The 16,444-nt window shown below is 49.6% G+C and overlaps 1 protein-coding gene across 1 annotated transcript in view; it reads right to left on the bottom strand.

Annotated features, from left to right (window-relative positions):
- PHF8 (PHD finger protein 8) overlaps positions 1-16,444 on the bottom strand; it is a 96,838-nt gene that overhangs the window by 42,781 nt on the left and 37,613 nt on the right. Inside the window, exons 13-15 of the mRNA XM_085629859.1 lie at positions 15,668-15,777; positions 5,743-5,924; positions 4,036-4,121 (exon numbers count right to left, since the gene is read on the bottom strand). Of these exons, the coding sequence (XP_085485985.1) occupies positions 4,036-4,121; positions 5,743-5,924; positions 15,668-15,777 (378 nt within the window). The remainder of the gene's footprint in view (positions 1-4,035; positions 4,122-5,742; positions 5,925-15,667; positions 15,778-16,444) is intronic.

The following is a 16,444-nucleotide window of genomic DNA, read 5'->3' on the forward strand; positions in this document are numbered from 1 at the left end:
GGAGCTGACCTGTGGCCAGAAATGCCAATGCAGTTTTAGGGGGAAAAAACATAGGCCCTGGGCACCCGATTGTCAGGAGCCCAGGGCACACTCAGTCAAAGTACATCAGCAATTCAGCAAAAAGTCGGGGGCAACTTTGCATAAAGGGGCACTTTTCTACACTGCATGTTCAGTTTCTACCTCATCTGAGATGCTACTGGGGTCACTCCCAGTGGCGTTACTATCGGAGGGGGTAGTGATGGACTCAGAGTCCCCTTCCTCTACTACTTGGGACTACTCCTCCTCTTCCCCAGTGGGAAACGTTTGAGTTGCCAAGGCCTTGTCAGTTTCTACCAACAACTGCAGGAGACTGCCTTTTGTGGGTTTAGGGCCCAGGGCACTTTTCCTTGCTTTGCACAAATCTTAAAGTTGGGAAACTTTCAGAAGTGCATAGGGGGGCAGGTTGAGCTCCTGGCTGGTCCCTGGTGTTTCAGATATGGGTTTTTAAAGTAGTTTGGGTCTTATTAGAAATTTAAAATATGCGAAAGTAACACTAAGGCCTAACTACTTAAAAGACTTCATTTTCTAAACGGGTGGGGAGGGGGAAAGGGGGGCTTAGCCAAGGCCCCAACACTAGTTGAATAATTGTTTTTGGGGGGGGGGGGGGGGGAGATCGAAAAATCAATGAAAGTCTTGAACCTCACCGCTGCACCACCAATGTAGGAAGCCCGCTCTGTATACGATATACTGCTAGGTAGTTATACCGTGAATGAATGAAGCTCATACTCCTGCCCGGAGGAGTCTTGGGGCTAAAGAGACATGAAGGTTCAAGCTTCTGGGGTCCTCGTGATGGGCAGTGATACTCCATAAAGAAAACCTACCTCCTATTGCTGTACAAAAGCCATGTTTTCAGAGTTTATGAAAACTGATAATGATGGAGCGGTTTAAGTTCCACGGGTAGGCTACACAAAGTCCAGGGGCTCCCCAAAAGTGTACAGGGCTCAAACCCAAAGTGCTCTATCAGGGGTAGTGTGGGAGAGCAGCCTTAAGGCTTAACACAGAGAAGTGTAAGCCACTTACTGCACAACAGTGATCAATAATGGACAACTCAAGAAGGAGATCCAGACCAATTTTAGAAAAATTAGTTGTGTGTGTACTTTATTTTAAGACCAACATCTTTGCAATAAGTTAAGTATGTTTTTTTAAAATAAAAAATACTTTTCACTTTCAAAAGTAGACACTTTCTGCAATTTCTGAACAGTTCAATGTTATCCTATGGAGGAAAATAGTAATGCGGTGAACAGGTAGGTTCACACCTTACAGTACAAGTCTTCAGGACCCAAGGTCAACAAGGGGCAAGGGTTGGGTGAGTACCAAACGGGCACCACAAGCGGCACAGGAGCGGCAGAGGTCAAAATCGGAGGTCTGTCCAATGCGCTTCAACGGAGACTGGGGGTGCTCGGAGCTACACTACTTGCAGGCAGGTAAATCAGTTGCAGGAGCCAAGCTTGGGTGGTCAGGTCAAGCTCGGCGGGAGCACAAAGCAGCACCATACATACACCAACTGCACAGGGGTGTCTGGTGTAGGGTGCAAATTCAGAACGAGGTGCCCAATGCTTTTCAATGTAGATTCTGCTTTCAACCAACAGGTTGCAGGCGTCGCACTGGAGGTTGCAGGAGGGAGATCAAGGACAGCAGAGGTAAGTAGAGATGTAGGGGTTCATAGGAGCACCATAGAGTCCGCTCACCAAGGTCCAGGGGTGCCAGGTGCAGGGGTGTCTTTAGACGTCGGAGTCTTCTTAACAGAGCCGGTCGCGGTCCGAGGGAACCTCTTGATTCAGGCTGCAGGCGTTGTCGTGGAGTCCATGAGGGGTCTGCCAACGCTGGACTTTAGGTCAGGAAAGCTGGGGGACCAGTTATGGGTCAGTGGTCCACCTGCACATGGGCCAGAGGTGTCCGGTCCAGAGTAGGCAGGATTCTAGCTTGCCCCTACTAGACATGTTTCTGGACCCCCGGGTAGAGAGCCCCTACTTGCTGGGACCAGAAACCAAGCACATCCTGGGCAGAGGTATCACACCTCCTCCCTCAGGTTGGGCCCAGTGCTCAAAGGAGACTCTTCAAAGGCCTGCCGCTTGTGTAATGCGACACCCAGCCTCTGCTGCTAGCAGCAGATGGCAGCCCCTAGTTTACACCCCAATTTGGCAGGAAAACGTAGAAAAAGGCTAGGATCGGTGCCCACCTTTGCCAAGTCCACCTCTCAGGTGGAGGAGGCGAAGTTATGCACACTTTTCAGTCCCCTCCATCTTAAAGATGAGGGTACTCCTCCAATCAGCGCTAGGTATATGCCCCCTCCCACAGGAGGGTGGCATAATAGTGGGCAAAGTACACCCATGTAAGGTGCCCATTGGCCATACCTGCGACTAACCTTTGTGCTGGGTTCTTGGAGGACAGAACCGCTGTCCTCTGGAGTGCCGGTCTTTTTCATAATTTAGGTAGTCTTTCTCAGGTTTCTGGAAGTCGCTGGCTGCAGGTCAGGCGTGGTCTTCTTACAGGGTCTTGGAAGCTGGAGACAGGCGGGTACGGCTGGGGCCAATTGAGTTATCGTCTTCAAGCTTCGCTGCATGGTGTCTTCTTCGTCCTGCTTAGATTGCAGTTAACTAGTTTCAAGGTCTGGGGGAGCCACCTAAATACTACATTTAGGGGGCGTTTTAGGTTAGTCGCAGGTATGGCCAATGGGCACCTTACATGGGTGTACTTTGCCCACTATTATGCCACCCTCCTGTGGGAGGGGGCATATACCTAGCGCTGATTGGAGGAGTACCCTCATCTTTAAGATGGAGGGGACTGAAAAGTGTGCATAACTTCGCCTCCTCCACCTGAGAGGTGGACTTGGCAAAGGTGGGCACCGATCCTAGCCTTTTTCTACGTTTTCCTGCCAAATTGGGGTGTAAATTAGGGGCTGCCATCTGCTGCTAGCAGCAGAGGCTGGGTGTCGCATTACACAAGCGGCAGGCCTTTGAAGAGTCTCCTTTGAGCACTGGGCCCAACCTGAGGGAGGAGGTGTGATACCTCTGCCCAGGATGTGCTTGGTTTCTGGTCCCAGCAAGTAGGGGCTCTCTACCCGGGGGTCCAGAAACATGTCTAGTAGGGGCAAGCTGCGTAAAACCAGCCTGTGACCACACCAGGGTTGGTAAGTTTACAGGTGGGCACCTCTGAGGTGCCCTCCAAGTATATGTTACAATAAATTCCATACAGGAATCAGTGTGGTTTATTTTGAGGAGTAGTTTGGTATCAAACACCTCTGTGTTCATTGAAGCCATCATGGTGCTGTGGAACTTGAGTTGCCGAGTTTCCAGCCAATGTACTCTCTGGCTTCCCTGGCACTTACAACATTAAGGAATAGACCCCGATATTGTAGGGGCATATCTGCTCACGCAGATATGTCCACACCTGGGATATCGTGCACTCTGCCTTAGGGCTGGTAACGCCTGCTAGAGGGGTAACTTACCTATATCTTAGGCAAAGCTAGCTGGCATGGCACACAGGCAGCGTGCCATGTCGAATTTGTCATTTTGTCTGCACCAGACCATGCATGCAGCAGGGGCAGTCTGCATGGCCTAGGTGAGAGGTCCCTAGGGGACCCTCTTCAGTCCCAATGCCCTTGGTACCCAGTTACCTTTTACAAGGGACTTACAGGCGGCCTGAACGACTGATTGGGGAAAAGTTTTTAGGGAAGAAGCTCTGGCATAGGGGACCTGACTGGCAGGGACCCTGTGCATTACAATCAAAACCACAGTAATGTCCATGAAAAAAGTAGGGACTAACCAGGTCAAAAGAGGCACTTTCTCTCAAACAATGCACAAAACATTTAGAGAGGCAATACACAGCATCACGCTTGGTAGACTGAATGGCTTCGAAGTTACAAAAGTCAAAATTATAGATAAGAATAAGTTGTCATTCATCGCTCATGGCATTAAAGAATTATTCTAAAATCATATATTTTAAAGATGATTTTAGCCTGAATAAACAAAAGACCAAACACGCACATGCTCCTACCTCAACGTCAAACTCCAGTTCACCAGGCTCGCGGATGCGGTTCGGATCAGAGCATGGTTTAGCACGCGGCAGTTTTCGTGGGAACTCTGCAAAAAAAAAAGAAAAAGGACAAAGCTATCAGAAAAGGAAATGTTAGACATGCCAAACAGTACAAAAACCAACTTTGAGGTGGGATTCTGGGACATTTTGGAGTTGAAAAGAGGCTGCACACTTGGTTTTCGCTGGATGACAGGTATTTTGAAAAATCAGGCCCTCTGCAGCTGTTCTGCAACATTTATTGTTTACAGGGTAAGTTTGGGAATGGGGGACGAACCTCCTTGGTCCCTCCAAAACCCCTTCTTGTACGATTGTTTAGCAGTGCCCATTCCCAATATTCAAATAGGAATTCTCCTAATGTGTCTCATCTCCTCCCACAGAGAGTCCTTCCCCCATCAACTTCTTTGTTTTTGAAATTGGCATTTGTGAAATGTACTTGGGTACTATCTGTACAACGGCAGGAGCGCACTCTGCGGAGCGGATAGTGTCATCATTATCTATGGTATTCTTTGGCATTCAAGCAAAACAATAATCATTCTCCGGAAGTCCATCCCCAACAAACAACATTCCCTTGGGCAATTACCGCCCTTCTATATGGCAACTGTTACCGACATGTTCCTACTGTGCCATGGTGCCCTGTGCGGAGTAGTTGTGTCCGTTGTCCGCACTATCATTCGCACTTGATTATGCCCTATATGTATCTGCATAAATGTCGTAATATAAAGCTAAAGAAAACAAGTTTAAGGCATCTAAGAAACAATAGATACCAAACTAAAACTAATGAGTCTACCGGGATCCTCTGCCTGCAAGTTTGTCACCCTATTTCTTATTCTTAGGTCATGGCGAGTGGCCCATCTAGTAGTCCCGGGGCTCCAAGGGGGTGGGAGGGGAGTAAAAGAGCCCCGGGAGCAGGCGGAGCCCAGTGGATGGGAGGAAGAGAGGGACCACCCGGGACGTCCCGATGCTATTCTGAGTCTGATCTTATCCCCGCAATGGTGCCTCTCCGCCCCATCAGCTTCTTCTTGAGACTCTGGTTATTTATAGGAGACAGTGTGGCAGCTAAGGGGCACAGAATGTAGAGGACGGCATCTCCATGCCTCTCCGCCCCAGCAGCTTCTTCTTGAGACTCTGGTTATTTATAGGAGACAGTGTGGCAGCTAAGGGGCACAGAATGTAGAGGACGGCATCTCCATGCCTCTCCGCCCCAGCAGCTTCTTCTTGAGACTCTGGTTATTTATAGGAGACAGTGTGGCAGCTAAGGGGCACAGAATGTAGAGGACGGCATCTCCATGCCTCTCCGCCTCACCAGCTTCTTCTTGAGACTCTGGTTATTTATAGGAGACAATGTGGCAGCTAAGGGGCACAGAATGTAGAGGACGGCATCTCCATGCCTCTCCGCCCCATCAGCTTCTTCTTGAGACTCTGGTTATTTATAGGAGACAGTGTGGCAGCTAAGGGGCACAGAATGTAGAGGACGGCATCTCCATGGGGTGAAGTTGGATAAAAAATATTAGGTTGCAGGGAGCTGTGGAATAAGATAATGAAGGTTCCTATTAGAAAGCGATCTCTCCAGGCTCATTCTGCACAGCTCTGATCACCATGTGGGTAGCAGATTCATTCTGAACTTAGGCAAGACCAAAAAACACATCGGATAGGACAATCTACACATACTTGGAAGCTTCTTCCTTGGGGATGGGACCTTCTTCTCCTTCCGTGGCGTCTCGTCGATTTGAAGGTCCTCCTCAGAATCCAGGTCAATGCCGTCCACAAAGCAGGCGCTGTGCTGAAGGAGCTTGGCCTTGTGCAAGTGCTTGGTCTTTTGGCGTTTGGAAGAAATGAGGGTCCTCTTATTACTGAAAGCGAAAAATAAAGCAAGTGAAACTTTCCTCCCTAGGCAGCAACAACTACAGGCTCATCCCTTGCCCGCTGCACAATCCACAAAGAGTAAATGTATTTATTTGTATTTATAGAATTTATAAAGCGCTCAGTCACCAACTGGTATCTTGGTGCTAATTAAGATCACAAGAGCATGAAGGAGGTAAAAGCCCCCGACAGAGAACACAAAGTGTCAAAATGAGTGCATTAGAAGGTTAATAAAGCCTAGACTCAGAATTACTTGGGAAAGAGCGTTCCTGTGCTGCAACATATGGTTAAGGACCTTAATGAAAGAGGAAGTGACTAACATCATTGTGATACCCAGGGTCGTCCTCTGGAACAACTGGATTGCCAGAGCAGCTACGGCTAAATGCCGCAACTTAGCACACGAGGGAACCTTGGGTGCAGCAGATTTCCTGACCTACTATTGGGCTTCCCAACTAGGGTTCATCAATGACTGACGGAACAAACCCAGCCAATACGCCCAATTCATTTTCTCTTTGGCCACCAATGCAGTGATTGTGGAATGGAAGTTATCCCTCAACATGATGGCTAGTATAGTAAAGAGGCAAAAAGGAAAAGTCCATTTATTTTACACGCACACTACTAAATACTATGCATTAATTTACAAATATATACATCAGGCAGATGGAATTACCTTTGCTGACATTCTGAAATCACTTTTGAACCCTACGAGTCATATCCTACAAAATCACAGAATCTCTTTCCCCACCTACACCGGCTAGAACATCAAAATACACGGGAGGCCCCTCCTCAAATAAAGCAAACCAATTGGCTGTCAATGATCACATCAATATAGAAGGCAATCCCAGTGCCTTTGTCGAGGGGTCACCACATTAATAGACCAATAATTGCGAGAAAATGGGGTTCTGTTGCAGTATCTGCCCCCTTTTTGCCTGGCTTTTGATGCAACCTCGACTGTAGAGTACAGGGCCCCTGCTGTCCAGGTTACCAGTACCAGTGTTCTTTCCATAAAAACATGTCCACAATTGGTACTTCTGCCCCCCTGTAAGTCCCTAGTAAGTGGTATTCCAGGTATCGAGGGCCTAGAGGCTGATGAGGGTCCCCTGTGACCCCGTCACTAGGACCATGTCACTGCCCGTGCAGCTTGCTTGCCCCTATGAGGTAGAAAATGACCAAGTCGACATGGCACACTGCCTGTGTGCCATGCCAGCCAGCACTGCCCAAGAGATCAATCAATCAGGGATTTGTAAAGCACACTACTCACCCGTGAGGGTCTCAAGGCGCTGTGAGTAAGTCACCCCTCTAGTGGGCCTTCCCAGCCCTAAGGCAGGGTGCACTATATTCTAGGAGTTGGCATATCTGCATGAGCAGATGTGCCCCTACAATATTAGGGTCTATTGCTTAATAGTGCAAGTGCCTCCCGCTTTCACACGCTCCACCTGCTTCGGAAGATTTTCAAGTGGCTACCCACTGAGTCCAGGAAAATGGTCACCAATGGGCTAGTCAGCAGCAGACTCTACTATGGCAAAGAACACTATGCCAGCATCACCCAGGAACTCCTAAAGAAAGTGCAGAACATCCAGAGTGCCTCTGCCAGACTCATCCCGAACATACCCTGCCACAGCCACATCACCAGTCACCTGAGAGAGCTCCAGTGCCTCCCGATTAAACCCACACTGGCATCAGTGTGGGTGTAATGTGCTGAGAAGTTTGATACCAAAACTCAGTCTTCAGTGTAGCCATCATGGTGCTGTGGAGTTCGTGATGACGACCTCCCAGCCCCATATACTCTTTAATGGAAGCACTGGACTTACAATGCCCAGGAATGGACCTGGGTACAGGGCTCATGCACCTATATCCTTACCACTGGCATAGTGCACCCAGCTAGAGGTGTGACTGAGGTATGCCAGGGCAGTGTGTTTGAGGGCATGGCACACAGGGTTGTGTCCCATGTCGACTCTGTTTTGTTCTGCACCAAGACACTCAGCCTGCAGAGGCAGTGTGTGTGTGTCAGGGCACAGGGCCTCTAAGGGTGGCAAAAATAAGTGCTGCAGCCCAGAAGGGTCTTCTCTGGTCACAGAGCCCTGGGTAACTAGGGTACCCTTTACCAGAGGCTGACATGTGGCCAGAGATGCCAATTGGGTTTAGGCTGTTAGGCAGTTTTAGGGAAGGAACACAGGCCCTGGGCACCCGATTGGCAGGAGCCCAGGGCACACCAAGTCAAAGAGCATCAGTAGTCTGGCAACAAAAAAAACGAAAAGAGGGGGGGGGTAGGGTTTACTGCCAGCACATCCTACTTTCAAATATCTGAACCCTGTCTTTATGGGAACTAAGGCCTAGATATGGGCGACTTCATATTTAAAAGGAAGGTTTATGCCTATCAAAAGGGGTGTTTTGACATGTCAAACTTGCACCTTAAAACCAACACAAGTAGGTTACCTATGCGCAGCTCCCAGGTTGCACGTGTTCATGCCTAACCAGCCCAGTGCCCTTACCCTACCTACATTGCAGCAGGACACTGGTGGTACACACCCGCAGTCCGATTTACTATGACATTGATGGAGGTGAGACTTCTTTAGGGAGACTCGCCTACAAAGAAGGGGCAAAAACTGGGAAATCCAAAGCAAAAAAATCATGGTGTGCTAAATGGGCGGAAACCATTCGTAACAGCCCTCTAAAGGATTAAAAGTTACAAAACATTTTGCAACACCAGTTGTCGCGCAGCAGAGGCCTTTTGCAAAAGCTAACTGGTCATATTTCAGTTACTTATTGCTGTATTTGGGGTTTTTTTTAAGGGTGTGATCAGTTTCGGATTTTTTTTTAAAAAAATGTTTTTATTAAATAACTTAACAGTGCAGATCTGCATTTGTTACAACAACATCATATAGTTTTCTTTACAGTCCCTTAGTCAAATCATTTTTTTTTTTTCCGCGATACATCTATATTCTCACACCCTTACACGTCTCCGTCCGACTCACCATCATGTTCTGGGGGTGAACACATTTCTCCTCTGTGTGTGTTCCACTTTCCCCACACCCTAGCCCGTTTGCGAGGGCATCTTCGGTTTATAAAGGTGGCCTTCTCTGCTACCATGACCATATCCACATCTCTATACCACTGCGCTATTGTTGGTAGTGTTCCCACACCCCATTTCTGCGCTAGGTTCCTTTTGGCTATCGTCATGCCAGTTGTGGCCCACAGGCGGTCAGCATGGTTAAGGTCTGTCGGACCCCAGACGTTAAGCAGACAGCACTGGGGCTCGACTGGACCCCGCTTCCCGGTGGCTTCTATAATCGTGCCTATCACTTCCTCCCAGTAGGGCATACGTTTCGGGCATTCCCATAACGTGTGATAATATGTACCGACATCCCCGCAGAGGCGCAAACAATTAGGTTCAGGAGCCCTCCCCATCTTGTGTAGTACCGTCCGTGTGAAGTAGGTCCTATGTAATATTTTAAACTGCACCAGGCGTAATCTGGAGGAAATTGCCACTTCTTTAGGTGAAGCTAGTGCCTCTCGCCAATCGGGATCATCCATATCTCCCACTTCAGACTGCCAAAGTTCCCTGAGCCGGATAAGGGGGTCCGGTCGATTATTGATTTTTTTTTTATATGTCCGGGATGTCACTTTTTTTGGGAGGTGATCAATGAGCAGTCGGTCCTCTAAGGGGGAAGCCACCGGAAGCGTCGCCTCCACTGGGAGTGCTGCTTCAATGGCATGTTTGATTTGGGTGTATCGGAACCTTTCGCCTAGAGCCATGGAGTACTGTTCTTGCAGGTGAGTGAAGCTGACCACTTTCCCGTTTTGCCAAAGATCCCCCAGTCGGGAGATGCCAATTAAATCCCAACTGTGGAATCCTTTACTATTGCCAGGGTTCCTAGTTTACGTGCGTCCCATAATGGTGTATGTTTCGGGAGTATGTCAGTCCATCCCAAATGGCTGTTTACTGTGTGCCAGAAGTGGACAGTATGGGCCGCCGGGCCGATAAGGTCTCGGATTTTATGTTTATTATAGAGTGCTCTATTAAAACTGCCTTTCCCAAGAGTCAGTCTGTCAAGGTGGTAAGCTGGGTCCGAATCTGGCACGTGAAGTCATTGATTAATGACTAAATTGCGAGGCCCAGTAGTAGGCCTTGATATCCGGAAGAGCAATCCCACCATCATACCAGCTCCTCACCATTTTCGTCGCCGCCACTCTCGGCGGCCTGCCGTCCCAGAGGAGGGAGGCTATATCAGCGTTTACTGCTTTAAAATAGGAGTCTGGGACTGGATAAGGGGTATTATGCAGGGCATATAGAAATCAGGGCAAGGACATCATTTTAAAAAGAGCCGGCCTGCCCAAAAGGGAGAGCGGCAATGACTTCCAGTGTCGAATATCGCGTTTTAGTCGTTGCAGGGGGGCTTGCGTCAGGAAAGTGTCACGGTCCGAAGTAATATGTATGCCAAGGTATTTGAAAGTGTCTGTGACTATCTGGATCTCACGATACGGGGGTGAGGGTGGTGATACCTTTACTTCTCTTCACCCCTTTATCACAGTGGACCCGTTCTAGTGATCAGGGGCTCCTCCTTCACCTATGAAGTCTTCGAACCTACTCTCTTGAGGTAAGACTGAGCACACCCAACCCCCCCTCAGGTTTGGGCGCTACCTGAGCGCAATGAATATGTGCTTATTAGTGTTTTTTTGCGTTAGTTTGTTTTTTAATTCTGTTTATTAACTTTGTTCTGTTTGTTTCTTTTTACTGTCTCCTACAGTTGTGAGAGCATTAAGATCTGTAATTCAGATCTCCCCCCGAGACCAATCAACAGCAGGCAGTTAGTGACCTGTGTCACCTCTGCCCTAGAGGAACTGCTCCACTTCAGAAATGCTATATATAATAACACATCGTCCGCATACAAGGAAATGCGGTCTTCCCAGTCCTCCCTCCATTTCAACCCTCGAACCATGGGGTCCAATCGTATCCATGCCGCCAGCGGCTCTAGAACCAACGCAAACAGCAAGGGTGATAATGGGCATCCCTGCCTTGTACCTTTCCCCAAGGTGAATTCCCTCGATATGTGACCATTAGCAACTACATGCGCCACCGGATCAGTATAGAGTAGACGTACCCATGAGCAGAACTTCGGCCCGAACCCCAAATGTTGAAGGAACGCAAAGAGGAAGGCCCACTCCACCGAATCGAACGCCATCCGCGCATCCAAGGATAGGACCGCCGTGTCTTCCGGACTAGTGTGTTTCCGACTTATTATGCTTTGGAGGCGTCCAAGATTCAGGACTGTGTTCCTACCCGACATAAAGCCGGATTGGCCCGGGTGTATTAATGTGCTAAGATGGGGAGTAAGTCTGAGTGCCAGTGTTTTAGCTAAAATTTTCCCTTCGGCATTGATTCAGGAGATAGGGCGATAGGACGCGCAGTCCTCCGCTGACTTCCCAGGCTTATGAATGGCTACAATGGTTGCCAGTCTCTGGTCTCTAGGGAGTGTCCGTATTTCGCGAGTGGCTTCGAACATTTGCAGCAAGTATGGGGCTATTTTGTCCGCCATGTGCTTATATAATTCCATCGGGATTCCATTACCAGCGATGGCTTTACCGGATTGTATTTGGGAAATGGTCAGTTTGAGTTCATCAACTGTAAGGTCTGCTTCCAGAGTTTCAGCATCTTTAGATGTGAGCCGAGGCATATGAATATCATGAAGGAATGCGAGCGCTTCTTGTACAGTGGTGGCGTTTGTGGAGGTGTATACTTGCTCGTAGTGTCGTGCTAATGTGTCCACTATGTGTTGCGGGTCGGACATGAGTGCACCATCTTCAGTTCTAATCAGTGCTATCCATCTACGCGCTCGATCTTTTTTGTCGAGCCATGCCAGGAGTTTACCTGCTTTGTCTCCTGACTCATAGACCCGGTGTTGGACCGCCTGCAAACGAGAGTGAGCGGCGGCCACGAGTTGGTCTTCATAGTCTTGTGTTTTGACGCGTAGGGCATGCATTGTCTCATCTGTGGGGGAGGCTGCATGTTGGGATTCTAGGTGTTGTACCTGCTCTAAGGTTTCTATTTCGTTCCGACATTCCCGTTTGTGTCCCTCTATCAGAGGGATAGCTTGGCCTCTTAAAACTGATTTGTCGGCTTCCCACAGCGTTAGAGAAGAGGAGACTGAGGCTTCGTTTTCTAGGAAGTATTGTGTGGATGTCGTAGTTAAGGATTTCATGATCTTTGAGTTGAGGAGGAACCCTGGATAGATGGGGTATATGCGTCTGAGTAGCGCAGTGGGCACGGAGCTCTGTCTTCACCGGGGAGTGGTCAGAGATCCCTCTGGGTAAGTGTGTGGTTGTTCCTATCTTTCCTGTATCATCCATGGCTACAAATAGGTAATCTATGCGGGAAAGGCTATTATGCACCCCCGAATGAAATGTATACTGTCTCCCCTTTAGGTTTTGAAGCCTCCATGTATCCAATAAACCATGTGCCTCTAAGAAATCCGCCAGTGGGGAACTGGCGTGATGTTGCGGTCTGCTAGGTGCCCAGTCCAGAGTGACAGTCACAGTCATGTTGAAGTCTCCTCCTATTACCAAGTCTCCGTCAGGTAGGGTAAGGAGAAATTTGCCCAAATCTTGAAAGGCGGGAGAGTGCAAAGCCGGGGGGATGTAGACAGATACTATGTTATACATTCCACCCTCCCATTGCATCGATAATGCCGCAAAGCGACCTAGGTCATCCTTAAAGGTGCGGTGGACAGTGAGGGGGAATCTCTTTCGCACTAAAACCCCTACTCCCCGGGAACCCGTGGTGAATTCCGAATGGGCCACTATTTGGAACCCCCACCGGTCAAGGGCTTTGCAGGTGGAGCCCACGGGATGCGTCTCCTGGAGCAATACAACCGCCGGAGAACTACGTTTTAAATATTGGAGCACCAATCCTCGTTTTATCTTATCTCCTAGACCATTAACATTCCAGGAGATGATCGATAGTGTGGGCGTGTTGGTGTGGCAGTGGATCAGTGGACGTCATTGAGGACATCAGGTCACGTGACGTGTCCAACATCAATGGGTACGAGAAGCTCATTACTACAGTGACTATACATTAATATTCGCAGATCAGGAACAAATAAACCAGCAACCATCAAAACTTCCCCATGCAATACTTCACCCCAATCTGGTCGGAGTATCTTGATACATAGAATATGACAGTGTGCATCTATATAGGGGGTAGGCACGGGACCAGTCCCTGTAATGTCCTGCAAACTCCCTATCCATCCCTCTCCCCTGACCTGAAACAATACTCCCCCCCCCCCCCCCCCCTGCATCCCTGCCTAGTAGGTTTAGAACTACCCATCACCCCAACAGCAGAGTGCTTACAAAACCCAAAATCAAACCCATTAACTGTGGGGTCACGTGGTGCTAGCATCCAGCAGTCTCCTTTTCCCGGGCCCACAGCAGTCTCAAGGTACATTGAGGAGCATCATAGTTCTGAAAGTTCTATTGTTCAGCGGCCTCTTGTCAGCGCTACCTAGGCAGACATGGAGAGTCCCTATGTGGTCCTTCACACTAAAAATTCCAAATCTTTATCTCCACCCGTCCCACAAAATAGCAATAAGATGATGATTACCGACCAGCCAGGCCTGTAGTCCTTCATTTTCCGGCACTTGCAGTATCACTGCCAGGACTGGCAGAATGGGAGCCTCTGGATCGTGATGGCGAGCGATGACCGCCCATGCGCCTGCGTGAGGAATCTTTAGGATGGTGTACATCGGTACAGCGTTTCAACTTCTCTCTGCTGCGATGTGTGTGGACCCTCTTCCAGCCACCGCTGTGCCTCCTCCGGCGCCGTGAAAAACCAGGATTTCTCTCCGTCGATGACCTTCAACTTGGCCGCGCAGAACATCATGTACTTCAAGCCCATGTCTCAGAGTCCGTTTGACGCCTTCGAAAGAGCGTCTCTCTCGTTGCACCTTCAAGGTGAAGTCTGGAAAGAATCGGATTGTTGCATTATCATACTTAAGGTCTCCAGCTACCCTCGCAGCTTGCAGGATCGCGTCTCGGTCCCGAAAGTTCAGGATGCGCGCTATGATGGTACGCGGTGGCACCCCAGGCTTTGGCTTCGGGACCGGGGCTCTGTGCGCTCTTTCAACGGAGAATAAGGGGGAAAGTCTTTTTGGCTTTAGATGGTTTAGGATCAGATCTTCGAGGAAGAGGTCCACACTGGGTCCCTCCATTGCTTCCTGCACTCCCACTACCCGTATCTTGTTGCGACGGGCCCTTCCTTCCTGATCATCCAGACGGAGTGCCATCTCTTTATGGTGGTGGATTAATTGTTGGACTTTATCCTCCAACTTGCGTGTCGTATTCTGGAGCTCTACGACGTTCCCCTCCGTAGCTGTGACCCTGTCCGAGGTATTTCTCATGTCTGCTCTCATGACATCATCTCTATTGTGACCGTATCGATTTTGGTCTCCAGGTTAACGCCAACTGTCTGTATCGCTGCCATTGATGGAAGCAAGAAACGGTTCCTCTATGGGTGTATTTTCTTCACTTGTACCACCCGTCGCCGCAGACTGTCGGGGGACCACATATTTGTCCATCTTGTTGAGCTGGACCGTCGCTGTAGCACCTTTAAGCTTCGTCATAGCGCTCTGTAGCCACAACCCAAGCGCTATGACACCGTCAAGGGGAGTCCCACTCTATTGAGTCGTGGCAAGCGCTGTCCCGGAAGCAGGTGCGGTCGATAAAGGTCACTGGACGCCAGTCCGATGTGGTGTCACTGGACGTCAGTCCGATGTGGTCAGGCTGCAGAGGCGGTCATCCGCCAGTCCGGACTCCTCCACAGCACCGCGCGGCTTCCACTAGGTCCCACCTGGTTTCCAGTGCGCCCCCCGCAGTCGTGCCATCTGAGATCCAATTTAGAAGTCACCCTGGGGACGAAGGACCAGAATGACCCGCAGGCGGCAGATCAGTGGCCAGACTGTGCATCAGGGTTTCATTGATGGCCTCACACTGTGGTCTGCCCGGCCCGTCCGATCCATACGTGGTGGCGGGAGGCAGCTGGGGTAAGGATATAGGCCCGGAGTCTTCCTGCCACGCTGGGGGTGTACTCCTTCCCACCTGCTCAGGTGCCCACGGCTCCATTAAAGTGGCAAGTCCCCCAAGTGGCCACAGCTTCGCCCGTTGCCTTGCCCCCACCGGTATAACTTGCCTCAAATTATGCCCATTCAGTAATGCAGGCCGGCCTTGGGGGGGGGGGGGGGCGTTAAGGCCCCGGACCACGAGACTCCGCCCCTCAGCGACGTGGCCGATCTGCCGCTTTCGATTTCAGGCCTCCGCAGATATTGAAGCCGTAGCGGGAGGCAGGATCCCACAAATCGGTCCCAGACCCGCTCGGAGTCCCCTGGTGCCGCCTGCTCACCAGCAATGTCCTTGAGATGTCGGATATGTGGTCGGATTTTGCCGATCATGCCGCAGGCCTCGGCGGAGCTCCGGGACTACGCCGCCATTACAGTCGGCGCCACGCCCCCTCCTGTATTTGGTTGTTAAACTAGTACTGATTAGGGGAAATATTAGCAAGACAGTGTTACAATGAGTAAAAATCACAAAAGAAAGTAGTACCATCACAAAATGTGTTGCATTATTCGGCACAATTTGCCTTTTCTTGCCTCGTAATTTACTCAACCCTCCCGCATAATTTGGTCCTCCCCTGCCGCATAACTACAATGGCCCTGAACAAGACAATCATCAGTGCTCCACTTACCCGGCAGACTTGCCATTAGCAAGAACAAGCTTCAGCCGGCTCTCGGCCAAGCTGGGATCCAGGGCAAAGTTGTCGTCTATGCCTTCCAGGAAAGAGCTGGGGAGCTCGTACTGTAAAGAGCAGAGAAACTCTAATAAGAGGGCGCTCAAGAGTTGCATGTAACCACTACTCATCAGTAGGACTAAAAGGGAGCACAGAGGGGGTCAGAATCCAACAGTCCAGAGCAGGGGAATGTGAGAATCTGGAGCAGCAAACCAATCATCAACGCTCTTCAGAAAGTGTACTGTGGGGGGGAAACAGCGGAAGGACTATGTTACTTACCCTGTAAGCATCTGTTCGTGGCATGTAGTGATGTAGATTCACATGGTGTGCATGCTCCTGCCCTCTAGCATTGGGCCCCCAGTTGTGAAAGTTGTTTTTCTTCGAAGAAGACTTTTGAGCCACAAGACCGAGCGTCTCCTCCTCTCGATGATACTGCGCATGGACAGACTCCTTCGTTAGATTGTTTTTCCGCAGGCAGGTGAGAAAGGAGTGCAAGAAGAGTAAGAATAAGGATGTCCATGCTAAATGTAAATGCATGAGAGGAGCATGGAATGTAACTACATCAGCTACAGGCGTCCGGGGAGGCGGGAGGCCGTATCTGAATCTACAGCACTACATGCCATGGAACAGATGCTTCTAGGGTAAGTAATATAATCCGTTCATTGGAATGTGTGGCTGTAGATACACATGCTCTGCAAAGACTGTAAAGCAGTCCCTCCTTAGAAGCGGTGGCTA

This window comes from Triturus cristatus, chromosome 10, assembly GCF_964204655.1.
Source record: "Triturus cristatus chromosome 10, aTriCri1.1, whole genome shotgun sequence".
NCBI classification, from domain to species: Eukaryota; Metazoa; Chordata; class Amphibia; order Caudata; family Salamandridae; genus Triturus; species Triturus cristatus.